Source organism: Nicotiana tabacum, chromosome 3 (assembly GCF_000715075.1).
Source record: "Nicotiana tabacum cultivar K326 chromosome 3, ASM71507v2, whole genome shotgun sequence".
NCBI lineage: Eukaryota > Viridiplantae > Streptophyta > Magnoliopsida > Solanales > Solanaceae > Nicotiana > Nicotiana tabacum.
In genome coordinates, this window is record NC_134082.1 from 58,759,361 (window position 1) to 58,781,685 (window position 22,325).

At 38.5% G+C, this 22,325-nt stretch overlaps 1 protein-coding gene across 1 annotated transcript; it reads left to right on the forward strand.

Moving 5' to 3' along the window:
* The first annotated feature begins 14,331 nt into the window (after positions 1 to 14,331).
* LOC107801057 (protein REVEILLE 1-like) lies at positions 14,332 to 17,900 on the forward strand. The gene is made up of 6 exons (XM_016624324.2): positions 14,332 to 14,574; positions 15,876 to 15,962; positions 16,061 to 16,172; positions 16,259 to 16,320; positions 16,462 to 16,872; positions 16,968 to 17,900. Exons 1-6 carry the CDS (start codon positions 14,563 to 14,565, stop codon positions 17,685 to 17,687), a joined length of 1,404 nt encoding a protein of 467 aa, XP_016479810.1. The 5' UTR covers positions 14,332 to 14,562; the 3' UTR covers positions 17,688 to 17,900.
* The last annotated feature ends 4,425 nt before the right edge of the window (positions 17,901 to 22,325 follow it).

The window sequence follows — 22,325 nt, forward strand, 5'->3', positions numbered from 1 at the left end:
ATGATCCATGTCTACCAATTATATTGATCTCGTCGGCCTAAAAGATAAAAAAGAAGGTTAGATAAAATGTACGTTGGTGCTCGGCAAGTATGGTCGGGTGCTAGTCATGGCCCTCTAGTTTGGGTCGTGAGAAACTTGGTATCAGAGCAAGTATGTCCTAGGGGTTGTCTATGAGTTGTGTCTAGTAGAGTCTTGATTATGGATGTGTAGCGCGCCACATTTATAATCAGGAGGCTATATGATATCTAGGGTTGTTACCTTCTTCCTGAATCTAGATCATGCGTAGAGTTGAGTCGTAAGTGTTCGTATCTAATATTCACCTTGTTTTCTTTCAGTGATGCCTTCGACTAGGAAGCAAACAATTAGTAGACTGCTGGATACAGCAGTAGAAGAGGGTACCAGTCAGGTGCCCTAAGCCAGAGCAGGACAAAGTGAGGCTCAGAGTGAGATGCCCTCTGATACCTCATCTACTCCGTCTCCTCCAGAGGATATTAGGAGGTACCCAATACCTCCAGTTCCTTCGTCTGGCACTATAGACCAGGATATCCGGAGTGCTTTGCAGTTGTTGACTAGCTTGGTAGTTGCTCAGGCTCAGAGGTAGAATACAGGTGCTGCTGATAAACCAGTTAGTATGAGAGTTCGTGATTTTATTAATTTAGATCCTCCAGTGTTTACCGGATCAGACCCCAAAGAGGACCCGCAAACTTTTATTTACCAGGTTCATCGTACACTGTGGGTTATGCATGCCAGTGATACGGAGGTAGTAGAGTTGGCTTCTTATCGGTTATGGGATTTAGCGCTTTTCTGGTATGATAGTTGGGAGAGATCCAGGGGTCCGAACGCTCCTTCAGTTATGTGGAAGGAATTTTCTGAGGTCTTTCTTCATCACTACTTGCCAGTTGAGATACGACGAGCTAGAGCTGATAAGTTCTTGAACCTTCGACAAGGTAATATGAGTATGCGAGAGTATAGTATGCAGTTTGATTCTTTGGCAAGGTATGCTCCCCATATGGTGGCCGAGATGAGTGATAGGGTGCATCTGTTTGTGAACGAGTTGGGACCACATCTGATAAATGAGTGTATGATAGCCTCCTTGGTGGAAGGCATGGATATTTCCCGTATTCAGGCTTATGCCCAGACCCTAGAGGATCGTAAGCGCCAGCAGAGGGCTGATAGGGAGCAGGATAGGGGCCAACATAAGAGGGTGAAATTTGCAGGGTTCTGATGACTTTAGAGGCAGCGTTAGGCCCGAGTCTTCGAGGAGTTCGGCGCCACCTGTAGCTAGTGCTCCTCCATAGATTCAGAGGCCTCGATATGATCATTTTATCTATTTTGGTCCGGGTCAGAGTTCACGGGCATCAGGCTCGCAACATCACAAGGATACTAGTTAGACGAGACCCCCAACATCACGTTGTGATCAGTGCGGCAATGCCCACTTTGGACTGTGTTGTCGAGGTTCTGGTGCGTGTTATTCTTGCAGATAGCCTGGCCATATGATGCGGGATTGTCCTAATAGAGGAGGTGATGGTATGGCTCAACCGACTAGATCTGTTTCTAGTTCTTCCTCATCATTTCGACCTCCAACACGGGGTTTTTAGCAATCGACAGGTCGTGGTAGAGGTAGATGTGCATTTCCGAGTTCGAGTGGTGCTCAAAATCGAACCTATGCTCTAGTAGGTCGACAGGATCTCGAGTCATCTCCACATGTTGTTACAAGTATATTGTTTGTGTTTTCTTATGATGTATACGCGCTGATTGATCCGGGATCTACATTATCATATGTTATACCCTTTGTGGCTAATAAGTTTGGCATTGAACCTGAATTGATAAATAAACCCTTTGCGGTATCTACTCTGATAGGAGATTCTATGATTGCTAGAAGGGTATATAGAGGTTGCACTGTGATGATTTATAGTCGTCAAACCTTGGCAAATTTATTTGAGTTAGAAATGGTTGATTTTGATGTGATAATGGGAATGGACTGGTTGGCCTCATGCTATGCAAATGTTGACTGTCATACGAAGATGGTTAGGTTTCAATTTCCTGGTGAACCCGTCATTGAATGGAATGGGAACATTGCTACACCGAAAGGTAGGTTTATTTCCTATCTTAAGGCAAGGAAAATGATCTTAAAAGGTTACATTTATCATCTCGTTCGCATTAGGGATGCAGAGGCGAAGCCGCCTACTCTACAATCAATCCCCGTGGTCAACGAATTTCCAGATGTTTTCCCAGATGAACTCCCAGGCCTTCCTCTTGAAAGGGAGATTGAGTTTAGCATTGATGTGTTTCCTGACACTCAACCGATCTCTATCCCTCCATACAGAATGGCCCCGACGGAGTTGCGAGAGTTGAAGGTGCAGTTGAAGGACTTGCTGGATAAGGGCTTCATTAGGCCTAGCACTTCACCTTGGGGTGCACCGGTCCTATTCATGCGGAAGAAAAATGGGTCGTTACGGATGTGTATCGACTATCGACAGTTGAATAAGTTTACTATAAAGAACAAGTATCCACTTCCAAGAATTGACGACCTGTTTGACCAACTCCAGGGTGCCAAGTATTTCTCCAAGATTGATTTACGTTTAGGGTATCATCAGGTGAGGGTTAAGGAGAAGGATATTCCAAAAATGGCCTTCCAGACAAGATATAGGCATTTTGAGTTCTTGGTGATGTCGTTCGGGCTAACAAATGCCCCAACAACTTTTATGGATCTCATGAATACTATATTTAGGCCCTATCTTGATGTGTTCGTGATTGTATTCATTGATGACATTCTAGTGTATTCTCGTTTGAAGGCGGAACATGCGGTCCACTTACGGATAGTATTACAGACGCTTCAGGATCGTCAGTTATATGCTAAGCTTTCCAAATGTGAATTTTGGCTGAACTCAGTAGCGTTCCTTGGCCATGTGATATCTGACGAGGATATTAGTGTCGACACTTAGAAGATCGATGCAGTAAAGAATTGGCCGAGACCTACAACACCATCAGAAGTCCGCAGCTTCCTAGGGCTAGAAAGATATTATAGGCGGTTTGTAGAAGGGTTTTCCTCTATATCAGCACCATTGACTAAGTTAACACAGAAAGCTACCAAGTTCCAGTGGTCTGACACTTGTGAACGTAGTTTTCAGGAGCTGAAGAATCGATTGACATCCGCACCAGTGCTCACTCTCCCTGAAGGAACAGAAGGTTATGTGGTATATTGTGATGCCTCAGGTATAGGTTTGGGGTGCGTATTGATGCAGCGTGGGAAGGTGAGTGCTTATGCATCAAGACAATTGAAGAAGCATGAAAAGAATTATCCAACCGATGATTTGGAATTGGCTGCAGTAGTATATGCTTTGAAGATATGGCGGCACTAATTATATGGCGTCCATGTTGACATCTACACAGATCACAAGAGTTTACAATACATCTTCAAGTAGAAAGAGTTGAATTTGAGGCAGCGTAGGTGGCTTGAATTACTGAAAGACTACTATGTCGAGATATTGTATCATCCCGGTAAAGCCAATGTTGTGGCAGACGCTCTCAGCCGTAAGACAATGGGAAGCTTAGTACATATTGAGATAGGTAGATGGGGGTTGACTAAAGAGCTTCATCAGCTAGCCAATATGAGAATCAAATTGTTAGACTCTGATGACAGAGGTTTTACTATGCAGAATACATCAGAGTCATCTTTGGTAGCCGAGGTAAAAGCACGACAATATGAAGATCCTATCTTAGTACGATTAAGAGAGAGCATTCAGCAGTGTAAAAGTATGGCTTTTGAGATCAGAAGAGATGGGGCACTATGATACCAGGGCCGATTATGTGTGCCTAATGTGGCAGGGTTGCGAGAGAAGATTATGAATGAGATTCATCAGTCCGGATATTCCATCCATCCTGGCTCGACAAAGATGTATCATGATGTCAAGGAGCAGTATTGGTGTGATAATATGAAGAAGTCTATTGCAGAATTTGTAGCCCAGTGTCCCAATTGTCAACAAGTAAAGATAGAACATCAGAAACCCGGTGGATTACTTCAGAATATAGAGATTCTGACCTAGAAGTGGGAGGTGATTAATATGGACTTCATTATTGGATTACCTCGCTCTTATCATAAGTTTGACTCCATCTGGGTGATAATTGATCGACTTACAACATGTGCCCATTTTCTGCTAGTTAAGACAAATTACACGGCTGAAGATTATGCGAAGTTGTATATCAAGGAGATTGTTAGGCTTCATAGTGTGCCAATATCTATTATATCAGACCGATGAGCTCAATTTACGGCTAATTTTTGGAGGTCTTTTCAAAAGGGTTTAGGCACACAAGTGAATCTCAGCACTGCATTTCATCCGTAGACTGATGGACAGGCTGAACGTACCATTCAGACACTAGAAGATATGCTACGAGCATGTGTTCTAGATTTTTAAGGGAATTGGGATGATCATCTTCCACTCATAGAATTCGCCTACAATAATAGCTACCATTCCAGTATTAAAATGGCTCCATACAAGGCACTATACGGGAGGAGATGTAGATCACTAGTTGGATGGTTCGAAGTCGGTGAAACAGAATTATATGGGCCAGATTTGATTCACCAAGCTATTGAGAAGGTGAAAGTGATACAAGAGCGATTGAGGACGGCACAAAGCAGGCAAAAATCTTATTTCGATGTCCAACGTCGTGATCTGGAGTTTGAGGTTGGTGATTGGGTTTTCCTGAGGATCTCACCAATAAAGGGTGTTATGCATTTTGGGAAGAAAGGCAAACTGAGTCCAAGGTATATCGGGCCGTATAAAATTCTTCGATGAATTGGACAAGTTGCTTATGAGTTAGAATTGCCATCCGAATTGGAATTTGTCCACCCGGTATTCCATGTGTCTATGTTGAGGAAATGTATTAGAGACCCTTCTCGAGTCGTCCCTATCAAAGATGTACAAGTTAGAGATGACCTATCATATGAAGAAGTGTCAGTGTCTATATTAGATTGACAAGTCCGCAAGTTGAGAACAAAAAGATGTAGCTTCCGTCAAAGTATTGTGGATGAACAAGAATATAGAAGAAATGACATGGGAAGAAGAGGATATGAAGTCTAAATACCCGTACCTATTCCAGAATGAAGATAACAAGGATGCTGGTGGAACATAAGATACATTGGAAAGTGAAATATCTCTCTGAGGTAAGCAATAACTTGAGAATACTCTTCCTTAATACAAAATAGTGATATGCAGATAATGTAAATATCCATAATGCTTTGTGTAGCCTTGTGAGGCCATATGTTGGGCTTAACTACTTGCAAGTTTTGCTCGTGACCATTTTATAGGGTAAAATTAATCGGAAATTTCCGTTGGAATCCACGATGATTTGGACTCCCCATAGACCCTTACATTCGAGGACGAATGTTCCTAGGGGGGGGAGGGTGTTACAACCCATATTCACATATGTTATCTCATGCCATAAGGAAGTCAACGTAAATACATGAAGAGATTATCTTTAACATGATAAGAAGTTAATCCTATTGGTCTTAAATGATACAAAGGTGTATAAGGGTGATTAACAAGTATTAGAAGTTAAACGAATCAAGGATGTTGTCAGCCGTATTTTCGGATAAACCTAGAGGTTCTTAATACAATCAAGAGTTAGTGTTTTAAGGTATTTGAATCATATAATATCCGTATTATAAGTCTTGAAGTCAAACGAGTTATGAGACAAAAGTCGACAAAAGTTGTCACAACTTAGGTTCATAATTTTATTTAAATATTAGGTCACATGTTACTAAGCTTTTCTCCCAATTTACTTAGAATTATGGGGTAATCTACCCATAAAATTGAATATCTATGAGTCTAATTTCCAAAACATTAAACCGTTCATCGATACGATCTCGGAGTAGAGAGATATTCGCGTTTTCGTGAGACTGTGCCAAGCACCTCTCTATGGAGCCCACTTAGGCGATTTAAGACATTTGGGTATATATATATATGATGCCTCCAACCCGTTTTAAGTCATGTTTTTCACGAAATTCAGACCTTAGAACCCTATTAACACCCTCTCAAGGTTCTCTCAAGATTCAAGACCCAAACAAAGGGCAAACAACACAAATCAAGTGTCGGGAATCCCGTGGCGCTAGTAAGTTTCTTTTTCTTCTTCTTGTTGCTCATTTTTGTGTTGTTTCAGCTCGTGTGGGAGGTTGTTTTAAAAGGTTTATGTTCTGTAAATACTCCCTCAAGTTCTTAATATCAACCCTAGGAGATTTCAAGCCTTCTAAAGTGATTTTAGTGCCCAAAAATACTAATTGATTGCTAGTTTCGCTTTCTTGTTGTTGTGGCAGCATTAGAGGGATATTTCATGGGAAATTAAGCTCAAATTGGAGTTGTTATTTCTGTATAAAGGTAAGTAACCTCTTACTATATATGTATTTAAGATTATCCAAGTTGCGGCTAAGTCATTGAAGCTAGAACTTGTGGAATATATATCAAAAGGCTTGGTAGTAATGTTATCGGTTGGTGGACTATTTTGGGAGGTTCAATATGATTAACATTGATGTTGTTTGGGCTGTTTGGTGATTTTTTCACTTGTGGAAGTCATATAAATAGGGGAGGTGCTGTCCGCTTCATCATAAAATAGGTTGTGGTCGGTACATAATAGTTACGACGCTTAAACATTAACGATAGTGTCATTTCTCCTATTTTAGACTAAGGAGTCTTGACATTTGCATAGCTTGAGGTTGGGCAGTATACACAAGGTATGTGAGGTTATCCCTTTCCTTCTTTTGCACGACTCCGATTATACATAATGTAATGAACGAGCTTCCAAAGATACTCTACTCTTAGAAGCTAGCAGTACTTACATTATTTCCCCTCTTATGGAACGATTAATGTTGACGTTGCTTCTCTTATTCTTATATTATCAATGTTGTTGGTACTTCCTAATTCTTATAAGGTTCATAGTGAAGAGTTAGTCCTAATAACGTGTACAGAGGATACTGACCTTATGTCACTCCGAAAGGTTTAGAACGTGATTCCATGAGTCGAGCATGCAGTATTATATATGTATCTATTTTACTCTACTGAGTCGCGCTATAGTCGGCCGGGTACGACACCTATTGTGCAACCACTGATCAGTTGGGTTTTACCGAGCTCCACGTGGCCGGGTACGATTCTACCAAGCCTTATGATGGCCGGGTATGTTTTTACCGAGCCTATTACGGTCGGGTATGATATGATGATGATGATGCCCACAGAGGCGTATGTTTTAAAAGTTTATGCATATATACATATGTATCATGCATTGCATGTCAGTATCCCTTAGAGGTACCTAAACGTTATAGGTTGTATATTCTCTATCCCTGCTTATATTACTGTTCGTACTTATGGTTCCCTGCCTTACATACTCAGTACTTTATTCATACTGACGTCCTTTTATTTGTGGACGCTGCATGTCATGCTGCAGGTCCTGATAGACAGCCAGGCGCAGCTCCCCTACCATAGTAGGCGGTCCAATTCAGCGGTGATTGGCGAGATCCCTTCTTCGGACTTGCCGTGGTCTTGGTATGTATTTTTGTTATAGATATTATGGGTATGTTGGGGCCCTATTCCGGCAATGTTGCAGCACTTATGTTCATTTATAGGCTCATAGATAGGTGTCGACTCATGTATAGTTTGGTATGCTTTGTCGGTTGATTTTTGTTGTATAGTCTTTCATGGTAGCATGGTAGCTCGTACCTTATATATAGTTTCTTGATTGTCTGGTCATCCATGTTATGTATGTTCATGTCATCATCTTTTGTTGTTAGTTGTCCATGATCCATGTCTCCCAAATATATTGATCTCGTCGGCCCTTAAAGATAATAAAGAAGGTTAGATAAAATGTACGTTGGTGCTCGGCAAGTATGGCTGGGTGCTAGTCATGGCCCTCCAGTTTGGGTTGTGACAATAGATCCGCTATCGGTTCGATATCTTGGCCTTAATCATTTTGGCCCTCAGCATCATCAACTTCGAGTTCCTCTTCAGTTCCTGAGAATTCAGAATTGGAACCAGAAGAGCCAGAAGCATCAGCCCATGCCGGGAGACCACTTTTAGCAGTTAACTCAAGCTCACGACCCTTAGCAATTTCAGCATCGAAGTCAATGATACCATCTTTTGCTTCTTCCAAGATTTTTCTCCTTATGTTGTATATAATGTAAGTTTTCTTAACAACGAGGTAAGCTGCTCAGCACTTAAGTTCTTCTTTGAGTTGGGTTACCTCGACAGAAAGGTTTTTCCGGGCGGATCTAATGGACTTGAGGCTAACGTCAAGTTCATGGAAGGTAGAGCTGAAAATTCTATTATGTCAATGGTCTTCTTATACTTCTCCTTCAACTGGGCATATTTTATCCCCATAGCAGCAAGCTCTTCAGTCTTGGAATTCAAGGCTACCTCTAAATTGATCAATCTTTCAGCGGAGACAGCCTCACGGTTGGATGCAGCAAGAACAGTATTATGAACTTCAACCCATTTGGCCTTAGACTCTTCAAACTGAACCCTCAACGTGGTGTTCTCTTGGCTAAGAGTCTCCACTTCTTTCTTGTTTTGCTGCAAACGAGCTTCTAACATAACAACCTCAGCAGCTTCGGTTCCCAGTTCCGAGAGGCAAATAATGGCTTGGTCCCACTTGACCAAAAGTTGATCCCGCTTGGTGGTAAGTTCCTCCTTGTACCGAATCAACCTCTGAAGGCCCCCAGAAGCAATGAAATTGGTCTACGAAACAAGAAAGGAAAATTCAAGAGTAATACTAAATCGAAGATAGGAGAAATGACAAAGGAAAATAAGAGTATACCGATGCGGCGCTGTGCATGGAATTATTCAACAAGCTTTCTGCCGAGAGAGCCTGTATCTTCTCCCAATCTTTTTCTGAAGTGAAAGGCTTCAGATAGTTAGCAAGTTCCACCGCCCGGGACAACAAATTGCTTCCGGTGGAGATCGAGAGACTAACGCTCCTACTCCTTTGCGGATCTTCAGAGGGGGAAGCATATTTTTGCCCTAAATTCCCATGAAGTAGGGACTAAGGAAGAGGAACACCCTCTTCTTGGCAGGATGCGGTTAGTGGAGATGATGTAGTGGTTGTTGATGAAAGAGCTGGTGAAGAAGGAGATGAAGCTAATGGTGATGAAAGATGAGAAACAACCGCGACAAACGTAGTACTAATGGTTAGTTGCTCTCCAATCAAAGACGGCAGGAACTTCGTACTCAGCCCCATAATACCGAGCACAACTATTGGAACCCGAAAATGGGAATTGGCATTTTCTACCATCTCGAACTCCCCCCAAAGCGCCGAGACCTCGGTTGGTGTAACTAACTCAACAAGTTGAGCATGATCGTCGTCTTCTATGTAGAGAAGCTCCCTCATCACTAGATTCTCCATTATCGTCGATCATCATGGTGTCTATGATCAGCCTAGGCGGAGGGCTCGTCATTCTTTGCCCTCTTATTCTTTCCTCCCGACCGAGGAGAAACACCTTCTTTTTAGTTGCTTGTTCTCCAGCCAGGGACTCCGTGAAGAAACACTTGTACCCGAAGCAGGTCCGAAGACACTTGTTCAAGTAAGCGCCTCCTGAAGCATCCTCGTCGCATCAGTAGGATCAACCAAAACGTCCTCTTCGGGGACGACAACCGAGCCCGCGTGTAGACCTGATTTAGAAAAAAAGGAGAAAGGATCAATCAATTTTCTTACATAAAAAGCAGAAACAAGATGAGTCTAAGTTACCATGATTTTGGTCCTTCCACCCGATTTGAGGGCCATTTCTTTCCACGTGCAGGTTTCTGGCGTAGTGATGTCCAAGATTTTCTGAACTCACTGGTCCAAGCCTTTAACCCTAGGTGGAACCTATCGAGTTGCTGAAACAGGCGAAAGACGGATGATCAATACGGATATGAAAAAATTTCTAATGAAAGAAATATTAAACAAAGAGCTTACGAGTGCAGTTCCATGATTCCGAAAAGGATGAAGCCATTGCCGGATGATATCATTGGTGGCAACTGCAACGAATCGTTCCATCTACCCACGGTCGTTGTCATCATCCATGCTTGATAGTAGAGCATGGTGGCTGTGTTTGCTGAAGTTTATCATTCCCCCGCAGAAGACTTAGGGGGAATAAAGATTCATCACATGAGATAAAGATAGCTCCTCTCCCGTCTCCTGGCACAGATACCAAAGATAAATAATTGTCCTCCACATAGAAGGACTTACTTGTTCCAAACATGCCTAGTAGTGGAGGCAGAACTCTACAATAATGGAGTCAAGCTCTCCACTCAAAGAAAACCTTCCCAAAGTAAAGGGATACGTGTAAAAGTATGTAAAACCCTCCTTGGATAAGGTTACTCGCTCTGTTAGATCAGGAGCAACAATGTCCAAATCTTGACAGCGACAATCTTCTTTCACAACAGAAATACTGGAAGGACGGATAGAAGAAGGGTATCTGCCAATGGCCCATATGCGAGGGTTAGCCGAAGGGAATTTCTCTTCGAAGTCTTTTGTTATAATAAGACTTCTAGAGATGGTGGAACCCACTATTGGAGGAGCAGCGTCCTCGGCTTTGCTCTTGCTCTTTGAAGAACTTTATTCTTTGAAGAAGAAGCCATTATATGTTATGGATGAAGGAAAAGCTTTTTCGTTTAAAGGAAGTTAAAGAAAGATTGAAGTACAATAAAGAAGGTTTTAGGAAGTTTGGAGAGTTATGGAGTATGAGTGAATAAGATTGATGCGTATAAGTAAAGGTTTAGGCGGCTAAATTCGTAGCTATGATTACCTTGATAACCGGCAAAAGCTATATTGAATCGTGGGATGACGCGTGTTCGGGGCATTAAATGTGGTGAGACGTACATCTAATTAACTGTCAGAGGCTTTTTAGAAGGGATCATAGTAGTTCCCGCCAAAAAGAGTATTTCTACCAACTTTCCGGTGACATAAAGCTATGTCACTGAAAAGCAGGGGGACTATATGTATAGGGTAAAATATGCTATGCCAGGTGGCCGCTTAAAAGAATGACACGTGGAATCTAAGGCGAATGATAGTTAGAACCAAAGACAATTATCCTATTTGGTACCGGAAGAAATAACACTCACAAAAGGCAATAAATATCTTCCGTCCAGTGATATTTAATGAAGAATATTCCACAATACTTAATACACTTCCCATCACAAAAGGATATGGCATTCATGCTTGCCGTTACATACTATTCAATGGCCATCATAATTGGCACTAAAGAGGGCTTGATCCTAGGTCCTTATTCCCTAGATGTAACTATAAATAATGAGCTCTATTACCATTATAAGGACACGACTTTTCTGGCAAACTTACGCTATAATTGATTAAAAGCTTTATATAATTTTACTTTCTTGTTCTTTAGTTTCATCACTGTTGTGGCCGGAAGCTCTGCCCCCAGAATTACTATTTTTTGTGATTTCATCTTCATTTCAAGGTTAAGTGTCGCACATTTCTTTAATTATTTTATTACTTCAGGATTAAATTAATTAATTCACTTATTTAGATACCATGTATAAATTTAACTATACAATTTTACGGGAATACACGTATAAATTCAACTGTACTATTTTACGGGTAAACAGTTAGATAAATATTTATAACTATAAAAATATTTATTGTTAAATTTAGAGTGTCATTTTTTCTTTTAAATCTTATTTCCAGTCAAACAACATCGAGGCAAAGGGGTAATATGTTGCATATCTAAACCAAAAGGTCTCGGTCCTAGCAATTTCAGGGGCGTCCAAAGAGGTATAGTTTTTGTGGCTCCCCACGCTTCTTGTTTTGCTTTTCTAATGCCTGGATAATTGTTGCACTTTAGACACCTGGCTATTCGTGGAAGACTTTAATATATCTGGCCTTTTACCTAAGTAACCCTCTCCAGAAAAAGAAAACAAAAAATAAGAAACTTGTGGCCACAAATTTTCAGATTATTATATTACCGTCTCAACATTTGTGGCCACATAAATTTTGGTCAAGAACCCATCCAATATCCCCACCCAACTCTTCCTCCTTCCTTCACTGTATCTATCAATCTGGCTGGCTTTCACTTTCTTGCACTAAATATATTTGTTAAAGAAATACACGTGGCATGGTGATTGAACGATAGGCGGCGAGTGGTGTTGACGTGGCAAAAAAGTGCAAAGAAAAAGTTCACCTGAGAGGAGAGGGCAACAAACAGTAAGATCATAGTACAGCTCATCAATCATCTCATCCTCATCTCCTTCATTCATACCCACAAAATTAAAATATCCACTTTATTTTCTTTTATTTCATTCTTTCATGATCCATAACTATTGGCTTTCCTCATTCCTCTCTCTCTCTTTTTGAGTCTTGTATTATTTGAAAAGGCTGCAGATATTTTAGCTTTCTTTCATAGTCACACAATAAATATCACATTTTTTAAAAGTTATCCCTAAATTTAAAATAGTATAGAAAGTGTACTATGACTACTATTTAGTTATTTGGCTGGATATTTTTATGTGTCCTTTCTTGAGAGGGAAAGGGTTTTGCTAAAGGATGTGGTTGAGATTTGTACTCGCCCTTATGTTGGCCCGTGTTCTTTTATTTTCCTTTTTTCTCTTTTCATTTTAAACCCCTTATAATGTAGAAAATTAATTAATCTGCCTTCTCATAATGAAATTTTCACCAACTCAATTAAGATATCATTTGATTTCCTTTCATGTGACATTGAATAGTATTAGACTGTTAAATACTCCTACGTCTTGTTTAACTTTAAGATGTCTGTATTTTATAATATTAGGAATAATTTAATTTGAATCACATTGGGATTTTTATATTTTAAGATTATTTTTGCCAGGGGTGTTCATAAAACCCCTAAAAACCGAACCAAACCGAAAACTGAACCAAACCGACTAAAAAAATCGATACTTTTTAGGTTTGGTTTTGGTTTTGAATTTTAAAAACCGATCAAATTTGATTTGGTTTTGATTCTAATAAAAAAATAACCGAACCAAACCGACTATAAAAGTAGCTATTTATATTTATTATTACACCTATATATGTGTATAATTTTATATAAAGTTTCTAAAATTTTATGGTACATATTACTCATTTATATTTTTAGTCTAGTTCTTTGCTATTTAATAATCTAATTCTTTGCCTTTACATTCTACTTTGGTGGGTAGTTTTCTTTTGCTAAGTGTAAAAAAAATTTATTTCATGTTAAAAATAATCAAATTTTAATTGAGTAGTTAAGTTATTCATCACAATTGATTCAATTATCATCAATATATCTTGGTAAATGATAGATTTCTCAAAGAACAATTGATTTGATAGTGTTATGTTGAAAATGTAGTAGCCGGAATATCCGTTTGGTAGTGTATGTCTCATATTTAAGAAAAAACCCGATAAATAACCAAAAAAATGAAAAACCGACAAAAACCGAATCGATAAAAACCGACTTAATTGGTTTGGTTTGGTTTGGTTCCGATATTTAAAAAACAACTTACTTGGTTTGATTTCTTTTTTGAAAAAAAACTCGACCCAAACCGAACCATGAACACCCCTAATTTTTGCAGCTTAAACTCCTGATCTCCCAGTAATACGACGATAGCTTTTATCGTTACATCAATAGAGCATTTGATTTTTTCATTAAATATGTAAAGTTCTATTTTTACTCACACGCTATAATAAAAACATGGTTTAACCATTTTACGTTCATTATGATTTAATACAAGCAATTCTATTTGACAAATGCTTATATATTGTTGTAAATAAAAGAAAGACTTAACATGGTGCTTTTTTTGGATATTATTAGATAACAAAATAAACTTTCCTAAAAACAAGAATCAATTAAACATGCTTTTATCTTCATAAAAAAATTACTCTATTGGAAGCAGTTGGGATAATATCTTTTGAGACTCAAATTTTCATCATTTAAAAAGGGAAATTTAGAAAAAGTGATGAGGGTGTCAAACTCGTTACCCCACCGTACAGAAAAAGCGAAAAAGGTTCGTCCACAAAAGGTCGACACGTGGAAGACAAAAGAAGGAAGTACAAGGTTCCAATTCGTACTCGCGAGTATGAAAACATGAATTGTCTAGCACTTTTGTCAAAATCTTGGCTTAAAATAAAACACGATATTTTAAGAAAACAGAAAAAGAAGAAAAAGACGAGGTAATGAGGTCAATTTGCCACGTGTCATATGCTGTCTTTGAACGTGAGCCACAAGATTTCAATGGATTTCTCGATTGTTCTATCCGAAATTCCAAAAACCTCCCCCAAAGAAAACGAAATTATCATTTTACCCCATGACGTGGCAGCGACTCGCTTCTTCTTTTCTCATCTTTTGAACCCCAAAAAACTGAAATTGTTTTCATTTCCATTTTCTCTCTGCCTTGTAGTTCTCCTCCTCCTCCTTCCTCTTCAACTTACCAAAATTTTTAATGTATTTTTCAGTTCTGTAATTGAAGTTTATAGCTGTTATTTTTGGGACTGAAGAAAATTGATTGGCTAAACTGTGGGCTATTTGCTGAGTGGTAAAAAATTGATAATTTTGTCTCAAAAAGTAGCGGAATATTGATTGTTTCTGCAGTAATGACTGTACAGGTAAGATTCTTCTATTTTTAGATCATACTATTCTTTTTGTATGATTTTCTTAGAATCTCAGTGGTTAAATTTCTTTGTTCCACAGATTGTAGTTAGGTTTTATCTTTTTGACTTTTTGTTCATATTGGCTTGATGTATTTGGAAATTTCTATTTTTTCTACTGTATGACCAACAGTAAAAATTTACCCTGCAAGTTTACACCAAAACCAAATCATGTTAATTTATCATGGTTCAGTAGTAAATTGAGGTGAGAATTTGGATTAATTAACTACTCCTCCACACCATAATAAGCGATTTTTAAAGATTTGGAACTCCAATTAGATAACCATTTTAATAACATCAATTAAGGGGGGGGGGGGGGTTATTTGACCAAGATTAACCTTTATCTCTTCTCAATATTAATTTAGAAGTTTTAAGAGATTTTTATGAATTTGTTCTAATTATTTATTAGACAAGTGTAAATTTGGAAAAAGTCATTTTTTACCTTAATTTATTTTATTCGAAAATCACCTGTTTTTGGCCAAATTTGAAACAATCATTTATGGTAGTACTGTTTAGCCATAACATGTGTATTTACTGGATTGATGTTATTTTTCCCCCCTTCCTTTACTTGGTTAGAAGGTGGAAAAGTAGCGAGTATTAGCTTGAGAAAAAATAATTATGCAATAAATAACTTTCTAATTCATAGATGTAAAGTTTCCAAGTTGTATATGTGTGGCCAATTATTGTTATTAAAATGAGTGAGGGGTTCAGAATTATGATTGAACTGCATGTCTTAAGAGTGTGACTGAAGTACACAACGAAAAATAATTGCAGGCCTTAAGAGTTATTACTTGTTATATATCATGTATGTACTTGAATTTCGGGTTCTGTTTTGGGTTGAAAGAACTGATTCTGGAAATGTTTATGGAAATCAATTGTGCAGGTTTGTGTGTGCTAGGAATAATAGGGTGAAAACGCTCAAATATCAAGAATCTAAGTGTTTGTTAGAGTCACCTGTTCTTTTACTTTTTGTCCATAGGGGAAAGTTTTTTTTCTTTTACTACAAGATGAATAAGATTATTTGTGAACTAATTGCAGTATGGTTTAGTCCTGATATGTTGCATTCAACCATAAGATATCTTAAAATGTAAGAAAAATTCAATAGTCATTATCATCTAATTGGGATTTTGAAAATGTTCATCCGTAATGTAATATTAGTAGTCATGCTTGCTTGAATGGAAATTTTGTCGATAGAGATTTCTGGAGTTATCTCTGTAGAAGAGCTGTTGATTGATATCTTTTGCCATTCTGAAATTTAGGATCAAAGCAAGTCTGACACGATCCTTCCCAGCGGGAGTAGGACTTCACTTGATGTTGGAGCTCCTGCAGATGAATATGCTCCTAAGGTTCATTGCTCCCCTCATTGACTAAGTTAACACTTTCTTTACTTAAAGCCAATTTCTGAACGGTTGTCTTTTTATACTGTCTATTTTCAATCAAACAGATAAGAAAACCATACACCATTTCAAAACAAAGGGAGAGGTGGTCAGATGAAGAGCATAGAAAGTTCATTGAAGCTTTAAAGCTGCATGGCAGGGCATGGCGACGTATAGAAGGTAAAAAACGAACAAAACCAATGGATTATTTGAGGCATCTTTCTGCCTGTCATTCAATATTAAAAGAGGTCTTGTGTAATTCTCAGAGCACGTGGGCACCAAAACTGCAGTTCAGATCAGAAGCCATGCTCAGAAGTTTTTCTCAAAGGTTTGCTGCTCCTATATCCCATAGTATCTATATGCCTTTTGAAGTAAGTCATATTGTGTATGACTAAAGGCGTGCCGTCATTATTATGAGCCAAATCTGTTTTGTATTGGTTATTGATGTTGAATGTTTTCTTCTGATCAGGTTGTTCGGGAATCGAATAATGGTGATGTAAGCTCTGTGAAATCCATTGAGATCCCTCCTCCTCGGCCTAAAAGAAAGCCAATGCACCCTTATCCTCGTAAATTGGCAATTCCAGTTAAAAGTGGAACCCTAGCTCCAGAAATATCGAAGAGGTCTGCATCACCAAATCTCTGTCTCTCGGAAACAGAGAATCAGTCTCCTACGTCTGTGTTGTCAGCCCGTGGTTCAGATGCATTTGGCACGGTAGATTCTAGTAAGCCAAGTGAAAGCCCATCACCTGTTTCATCAGCTGTTTCTGAGAATTGTGGTGATCTTGTACTCTCCGAACAATCAGATTTCAATCTAGAGAAGAGAAGATCTTCACCTGCCCAAGCATATGCTAGTTCAAATCCAGACAACCAGGCTTGCGTGGTACTTACGACAACTCTTTTGTTCCATACTACTACATATGATTTTTCATTTGACACCAACTTATTGTGATTTTCCTGTTTGATTTGTACATCCAGAAACTGGAGTTGTTTCCGGAAGACATTGATTTTGTGAAAGAAGGCTCAGTTGAGGCATCGTCCACTCATAGTCTGAAGCTATTTGGTAAAACCGTATTTGTCGCTGATTCTTGTGTACTTTCCTCTCCAACATCTGGCCAAATATTGTTGGCAGATGTCAATGATGAACCAGCATCACGAACGTTGTCTCAGAACTCCTTCCCTATGAAATTTTCACCCTCGGATTCAGAATGTGCCCCAAGTACTGTAACTATGTATCACTCGCCAGCAGCAAATGGAAGTCCAAGGCCTAACAAAAGTGTGTCTTGCCATCTGTTGTCGTGGGGATCATCATACGTATCTGCTGCATTTTCTTGCACTCAGGTGCATAATCCAATTCCAATGAAGGGGCGTGCACTCTTCGATCACAAAGATTCGGAAGATCAGGAAATTCAAAAGGAAGGGTCTTCCACTGGCTCCAACACCGAATCAGTAAGTGCAGAGTTGAGTGTAGACAAGAGTTTGGGAGTTGAAGCTCAGATTAGCCGAAATCAAGAGGCAAGGAGGGAATTATTCTCCATTAGAGCTAGCGTACCCTCTTTGTTTGAGCGAAGAGCAAATTCCACGAAGCGTGTGAAGGGTTTTGTTCCTTATAAGAGATGTTTAGCTGAAAGGGGCATCAGTTCCTCAACATTAACTGGAGAAGAAAGAGAAGAGAAGCGAACCCGGTTATGCTTGTAGTTACTTTCTTAGTCTGTTTGTGTAGGTTAACACATCCCTTTTGGTTCTGATTAGATAGCTTATATCAATATTATAATATCAGTTGCCGGATAACTGGACGAAGAGAAGCAACACCATGGCAGCAAAGGCGGCTCTTCCCTCTTAGCTTTGCTGAATGGCAGAAGCAGTCTTCCTAATTTTTCCTTCTCAATTCTTCAAATGTATGTTGATAAACTTTTTTCTTGCAAGTTCATGTCATTTCTTGCACTTTTGGCAGATGAGCTAAGGCTCTTGTAAAGCTTACTAAATGGTTGTTACTGTCAAAATTGGACCGCCGCTGGAATGGTAGCTGTACTGGCAATGGCGCTGCCTGTTGTTTTGTCCGGAGATAAAGAGATTAGATTCTTTTAAAAGATGGCAAATTTCTTGTAGTTAACGAATCATTAGAAATCCAGGATGAATGTAGCCCTGACATTCTAGATCTTAATTGAATGCACGTGACCAAATTCATAGTGTCTCAAAGCGCTATTTATGTCGTCCAAGCCAAAATATTCGATCTAGGAAGGTGGGTTGCACTGCTTTTTTGGAGTAGTTTTCTTGATAATTTTCTTCTGGATAATATTTTGTGTTTAAATAGTTATCTTTCCTGGATCTTTAGAGTCAATTGATTCTCCCCGTTTGGAGTTTGGAGCTGTTTCATAGTACATAGGGTTCGTTAGAGTAACGAAATAAAATGTATCCTAAGATATTCATTCACTCCGTGCTATCTAATCTTACATTGTGAATCTTGTCTAATATCAAGGAAAGAAAGGATACATACTAGCTTGATAAAAGTCAAACCTGCTTCATGTCGGCTGACTAATAGCCTATTTGGCCCATCAGTGTTTTTGTGTTTGACTAAGTTATTTGAAAGCACTTCTGGGCAGCAATTAGTATTTGATCAAGCTTTTAAAAATTATTTCTAAGTGTATTTTCTTCAAAAGTGCTTTTCAAAAAAGCGTTTTTGGAGAGAAGCTATTTTTTTCTGATTCTTCTCTAAAACACTTTTTTCTTCTCTAAAAGTTTGACCAATCACTTCAACTTTAAAAAAAAAAAAAGTAATTTAAAAAAAAAAAACTTTTGGCTTGGAGAAGCTTGGCCAAACAGGCTATTAGTACTCCCTCCATTCACTTTTACTTGTCAGATATACTAAAAATAAATTTTCATATTTATTTTTTCACTTTACACATATTAAGAGAACGACAATTTTTTTTCTTGTTTTACCCTTAATTCATTACACTTCTTGAATAATTAATGGTCAATTGTAACTTTCCAATGCTCAATATTGGAATTCACTGAGAACTCTTCATTATCCCCCTTCATTAAACACACAAGTCCACTAAAGTCATCTTTTATTCTCTTTTCTTTGGAGTATTTTTTTCTTCAAAAGGTTTTTTTTTTTTTGAAACTCTCTAGTTAGTCCAAAAAATTTGTGCACATCTTTTTTAAGAAATGGACGAAAAGTGATTTTTTTAAGGAAACAGATGAAATTCCCACAAATATCAAAGTAGAAGACTCACATAAAATGGTTGAAGATTCAAAGAATATGGAAGCTAAAGATTCAAAAAAGAGAGATGAAGATCGAGTAGAAGCAATTGAAGATTCGAAGACAAAAGTTATGGATGTTCCAAAATTTGGTGAATGATTCTGAATGGTTTGGCTCCTAAATTTATTCAATCATTTGGATCAAAAAAATTCAGGCTTTTAAACTGGAGAGATGGCCAGATGGATGTGTAAAATGCCGTTATCTATAAAAATTAAATGTACTTTGGAACTTCATAGTTGCTATTATAAATATGTATGGGAATTTGGTTTCAATTATTGAGTACCAAAAATAGGGTTATTGTAGTAAAATTATCATGTCAATCATTACTTTTTAAGGGGCGCTGTATACGGTCAAAACTGGGCTTGCCCTTTTGTATTAGTAATCGAGATCAGAACATGACAAGCCAAGTTTCAACCTCGTAGTATATCTGTGAGCACGTGATTGTTACTTTCACGACAATTACTCCAAAAGAAATCAAAAAATAAAACAAATTGTCTTTGTGTATAATCTTTAGAATCTGCGTGGCATTTCGGATAGTTATTTGTAGTTTTGTCTGTGATTGTTTATTTTTAATTAAAAATACAAAAAAATATGTTGCATGAATTTAGGATTTTATTCTGCTATTAGGAATTAATTAAATCATATTTGGAATGAAAATCACAAAAAATATTATTTTTGGTAATTTTGTCATTTTTATTGTTTAATGGTGTGATTTTGTTTAATTAATATTTGATATCGTGTGTTAATTATTGCTAAGAATCAATTAATGTCTGTGTAATATAATTGTTGTTTTATAATTTATTTTTAGGATTTTGGTAAATTCGGAATTAAAAAGGAAAAGAACAAAAATAGAAAAGAAAATTGGACTGGGCCATTTCATTTTTGGGCCAAAATCAGGCCCAAACGAGCCCTATACCCGGTCCAAACCTTCAGCTCTCAAAGACGCATCAGATGACGTCGTTTCGAGACCAACGAATCTCGACCATTCATCCATCCTCATTCAACGGTCCAAGACCTCACCCCATAACCCGACCCGTTTTCCCTGGATCGACCCAGTCCCCCACTGAGACCAAAACGACTCTGTTTTATATAAGTAAAGTGATCCAAACCATTGATCTCATCAGATCTAACGGCTTGGATTCACTCACCCATCACATATATATATTTTAAACACACCCCACACCCCCTAAGCTACCCCCTCTCTCTTCGTTTCTCTCAACAAACCAGACGACCCCAAGAACCCTAGCCAGCCGCCACCCCTCCCCTTCGCCTGAAACCCGGCGGCGGCAACGCCGGTGACCACCAAAATGACACCCCTGAGCCATCTCCCCATCCACAACACGAATCCATGAACCATTTGCCTCGAATCACCCCACATCTTCTCGAATCTTCAATCGAAGTTTCGAGCTGACCATGAAACCACCCCAATCCACCCCTAATTAACACCACACCACCACTAGGCTTCCCTCATCCCTAAACCATCAACAGATTCCCTCGAATCTCGTTGGATCTCCTCGAATCTTCGATCAAAGATCTCCCCTCCAAGCCCTAGCCTGTCCCCTTGACCCCAGACTAACACCCAATAATCCCCTTTACCTCCTCGTCCTTAATCCCTAACCAAATTGGCTCGAACATGAGTAAAAACCGTCGAATGACGGATCTAGGGTTTCAACGGTTCAAGACGTGTCAAAGCTTCAGGGTCGATTGGTTTCTATTCAATATTGTAGGCCTATTTCTCACGAAATAGACGTATAATACTGACTAGGACTCAAGTTCGAAAGGGCATACTGTTGAAATCCGAGAAAAGAACAGTAAGTTCTTCATAATTTCTTTTGTTTCCTTCTATAGTTTTGTTTGTCTGTTTTAAATTGTATCTTTGTTTTGATTTGTTTCTTGTCATTTGTTCAGTACTTCTCTCCTTCTTATCAGACCGTTTATTGGGTCCAAGTTCTCTAATTGTTGGTTATATGTTGTAAACTGTTTGGTCAATTTATTGATTAGTTCGTTATGTGTGAGTTCGTTTAACCTGATAGTAGTTTTAATCCTGGCCTTGATTTCATAGTCCATTTCAGTAGGTTTCATTTGTTGTTTTGTTTAAATGATGTATGTTAGACTTTCTGGCATTGGTTCAGGTTTGTCCCATATATGTGATGTGTGGCTCTTTGTTCTTTGATATTCATCAATCTTCGTTAAGTTCAGTATATCGCAGGATTTCCTTCACTCTATTTAGCTTAATTTGGAATTATGAATTAATCATTCCCATAATGTGCCACTGGTGATTGGAAGTTTGACCTGGATAGTTCAATAGGTTTGTGTTCTGATTCATGGTAATGCTGTTAATGGGTCTTCTGTTAAGTATCAATGAATTTTGATTTCAGCTTTAGCTTAAGCTTCAATGTTCTGCTAAGCTCCTTTGTTTGTTGATGTGATTTTGGTTTGAAGTTCAGTCCAGATTAAGGAAGTTGAATTAGTTATAGCTGCAGTTTTAATGTAGATTTCAGAGTTTAGTTTGGGGATTTGAAAACCTAAAAAAGGGGTTTAGAGTGAGTGGAGTGCCAGTTGAGTATGTAGTGAATCATTAAATTAATGAATAATTTAATCAAAAGAGGGAATCTTAGTGCAAATACATCCTGGCTGGCATCTTTAAAGGTGGGAAGTCAGATGTAGGATGACTTAAAATAATAAAAGCTGAGAATGCACATGGAAATAGGTAGTGAAACCTGTTGTACAGTAGGATATGCATTACTTTTTTGAACTTCAGGAGATTTTTAAATAAGAAAACCCATGCCTAGACAACAAAAGGTGGAAAGGACAAATTAGGAAATATACTTTAAGTCTGGGCAGCCTGTTTATTTTGAAGGAGGAGGGCTATAAAATCAAACGAGAGGAAGAAGGAGGGGGGACTGGAAAAATTGAAAAGGGAAAAAGTTCATATTGAGAGAAATTTTTCAGGGGTCAAAAACACAAAGAATATTAGTGATTTTTAATCAGTCTGTGAGAGTTTGAAGTTTGGTCTTTGAATTCAAATTCAGGAATCAAACTCAAAAGGGTTTATTCTTAGACATCTAAGAGTT

Coding starts and splice junctions, on each gene's coding strand:
- LOC107801057 (XM_016624324.2), top strand. Junction 15,963..16,060: donor CAGATGAATATGCTCCTAAG/GTTCATTGCTCC, acceptor TCAATCAAACAG/ATAAGAAAACCATACACCAT. Junction 16,873..16,967: donor CAGACAACCAGGCTTGCGTG/GTACTTACGACA, acceptor TTGTACATCCAG/AAACTGGAGTTGTTTCCGGA.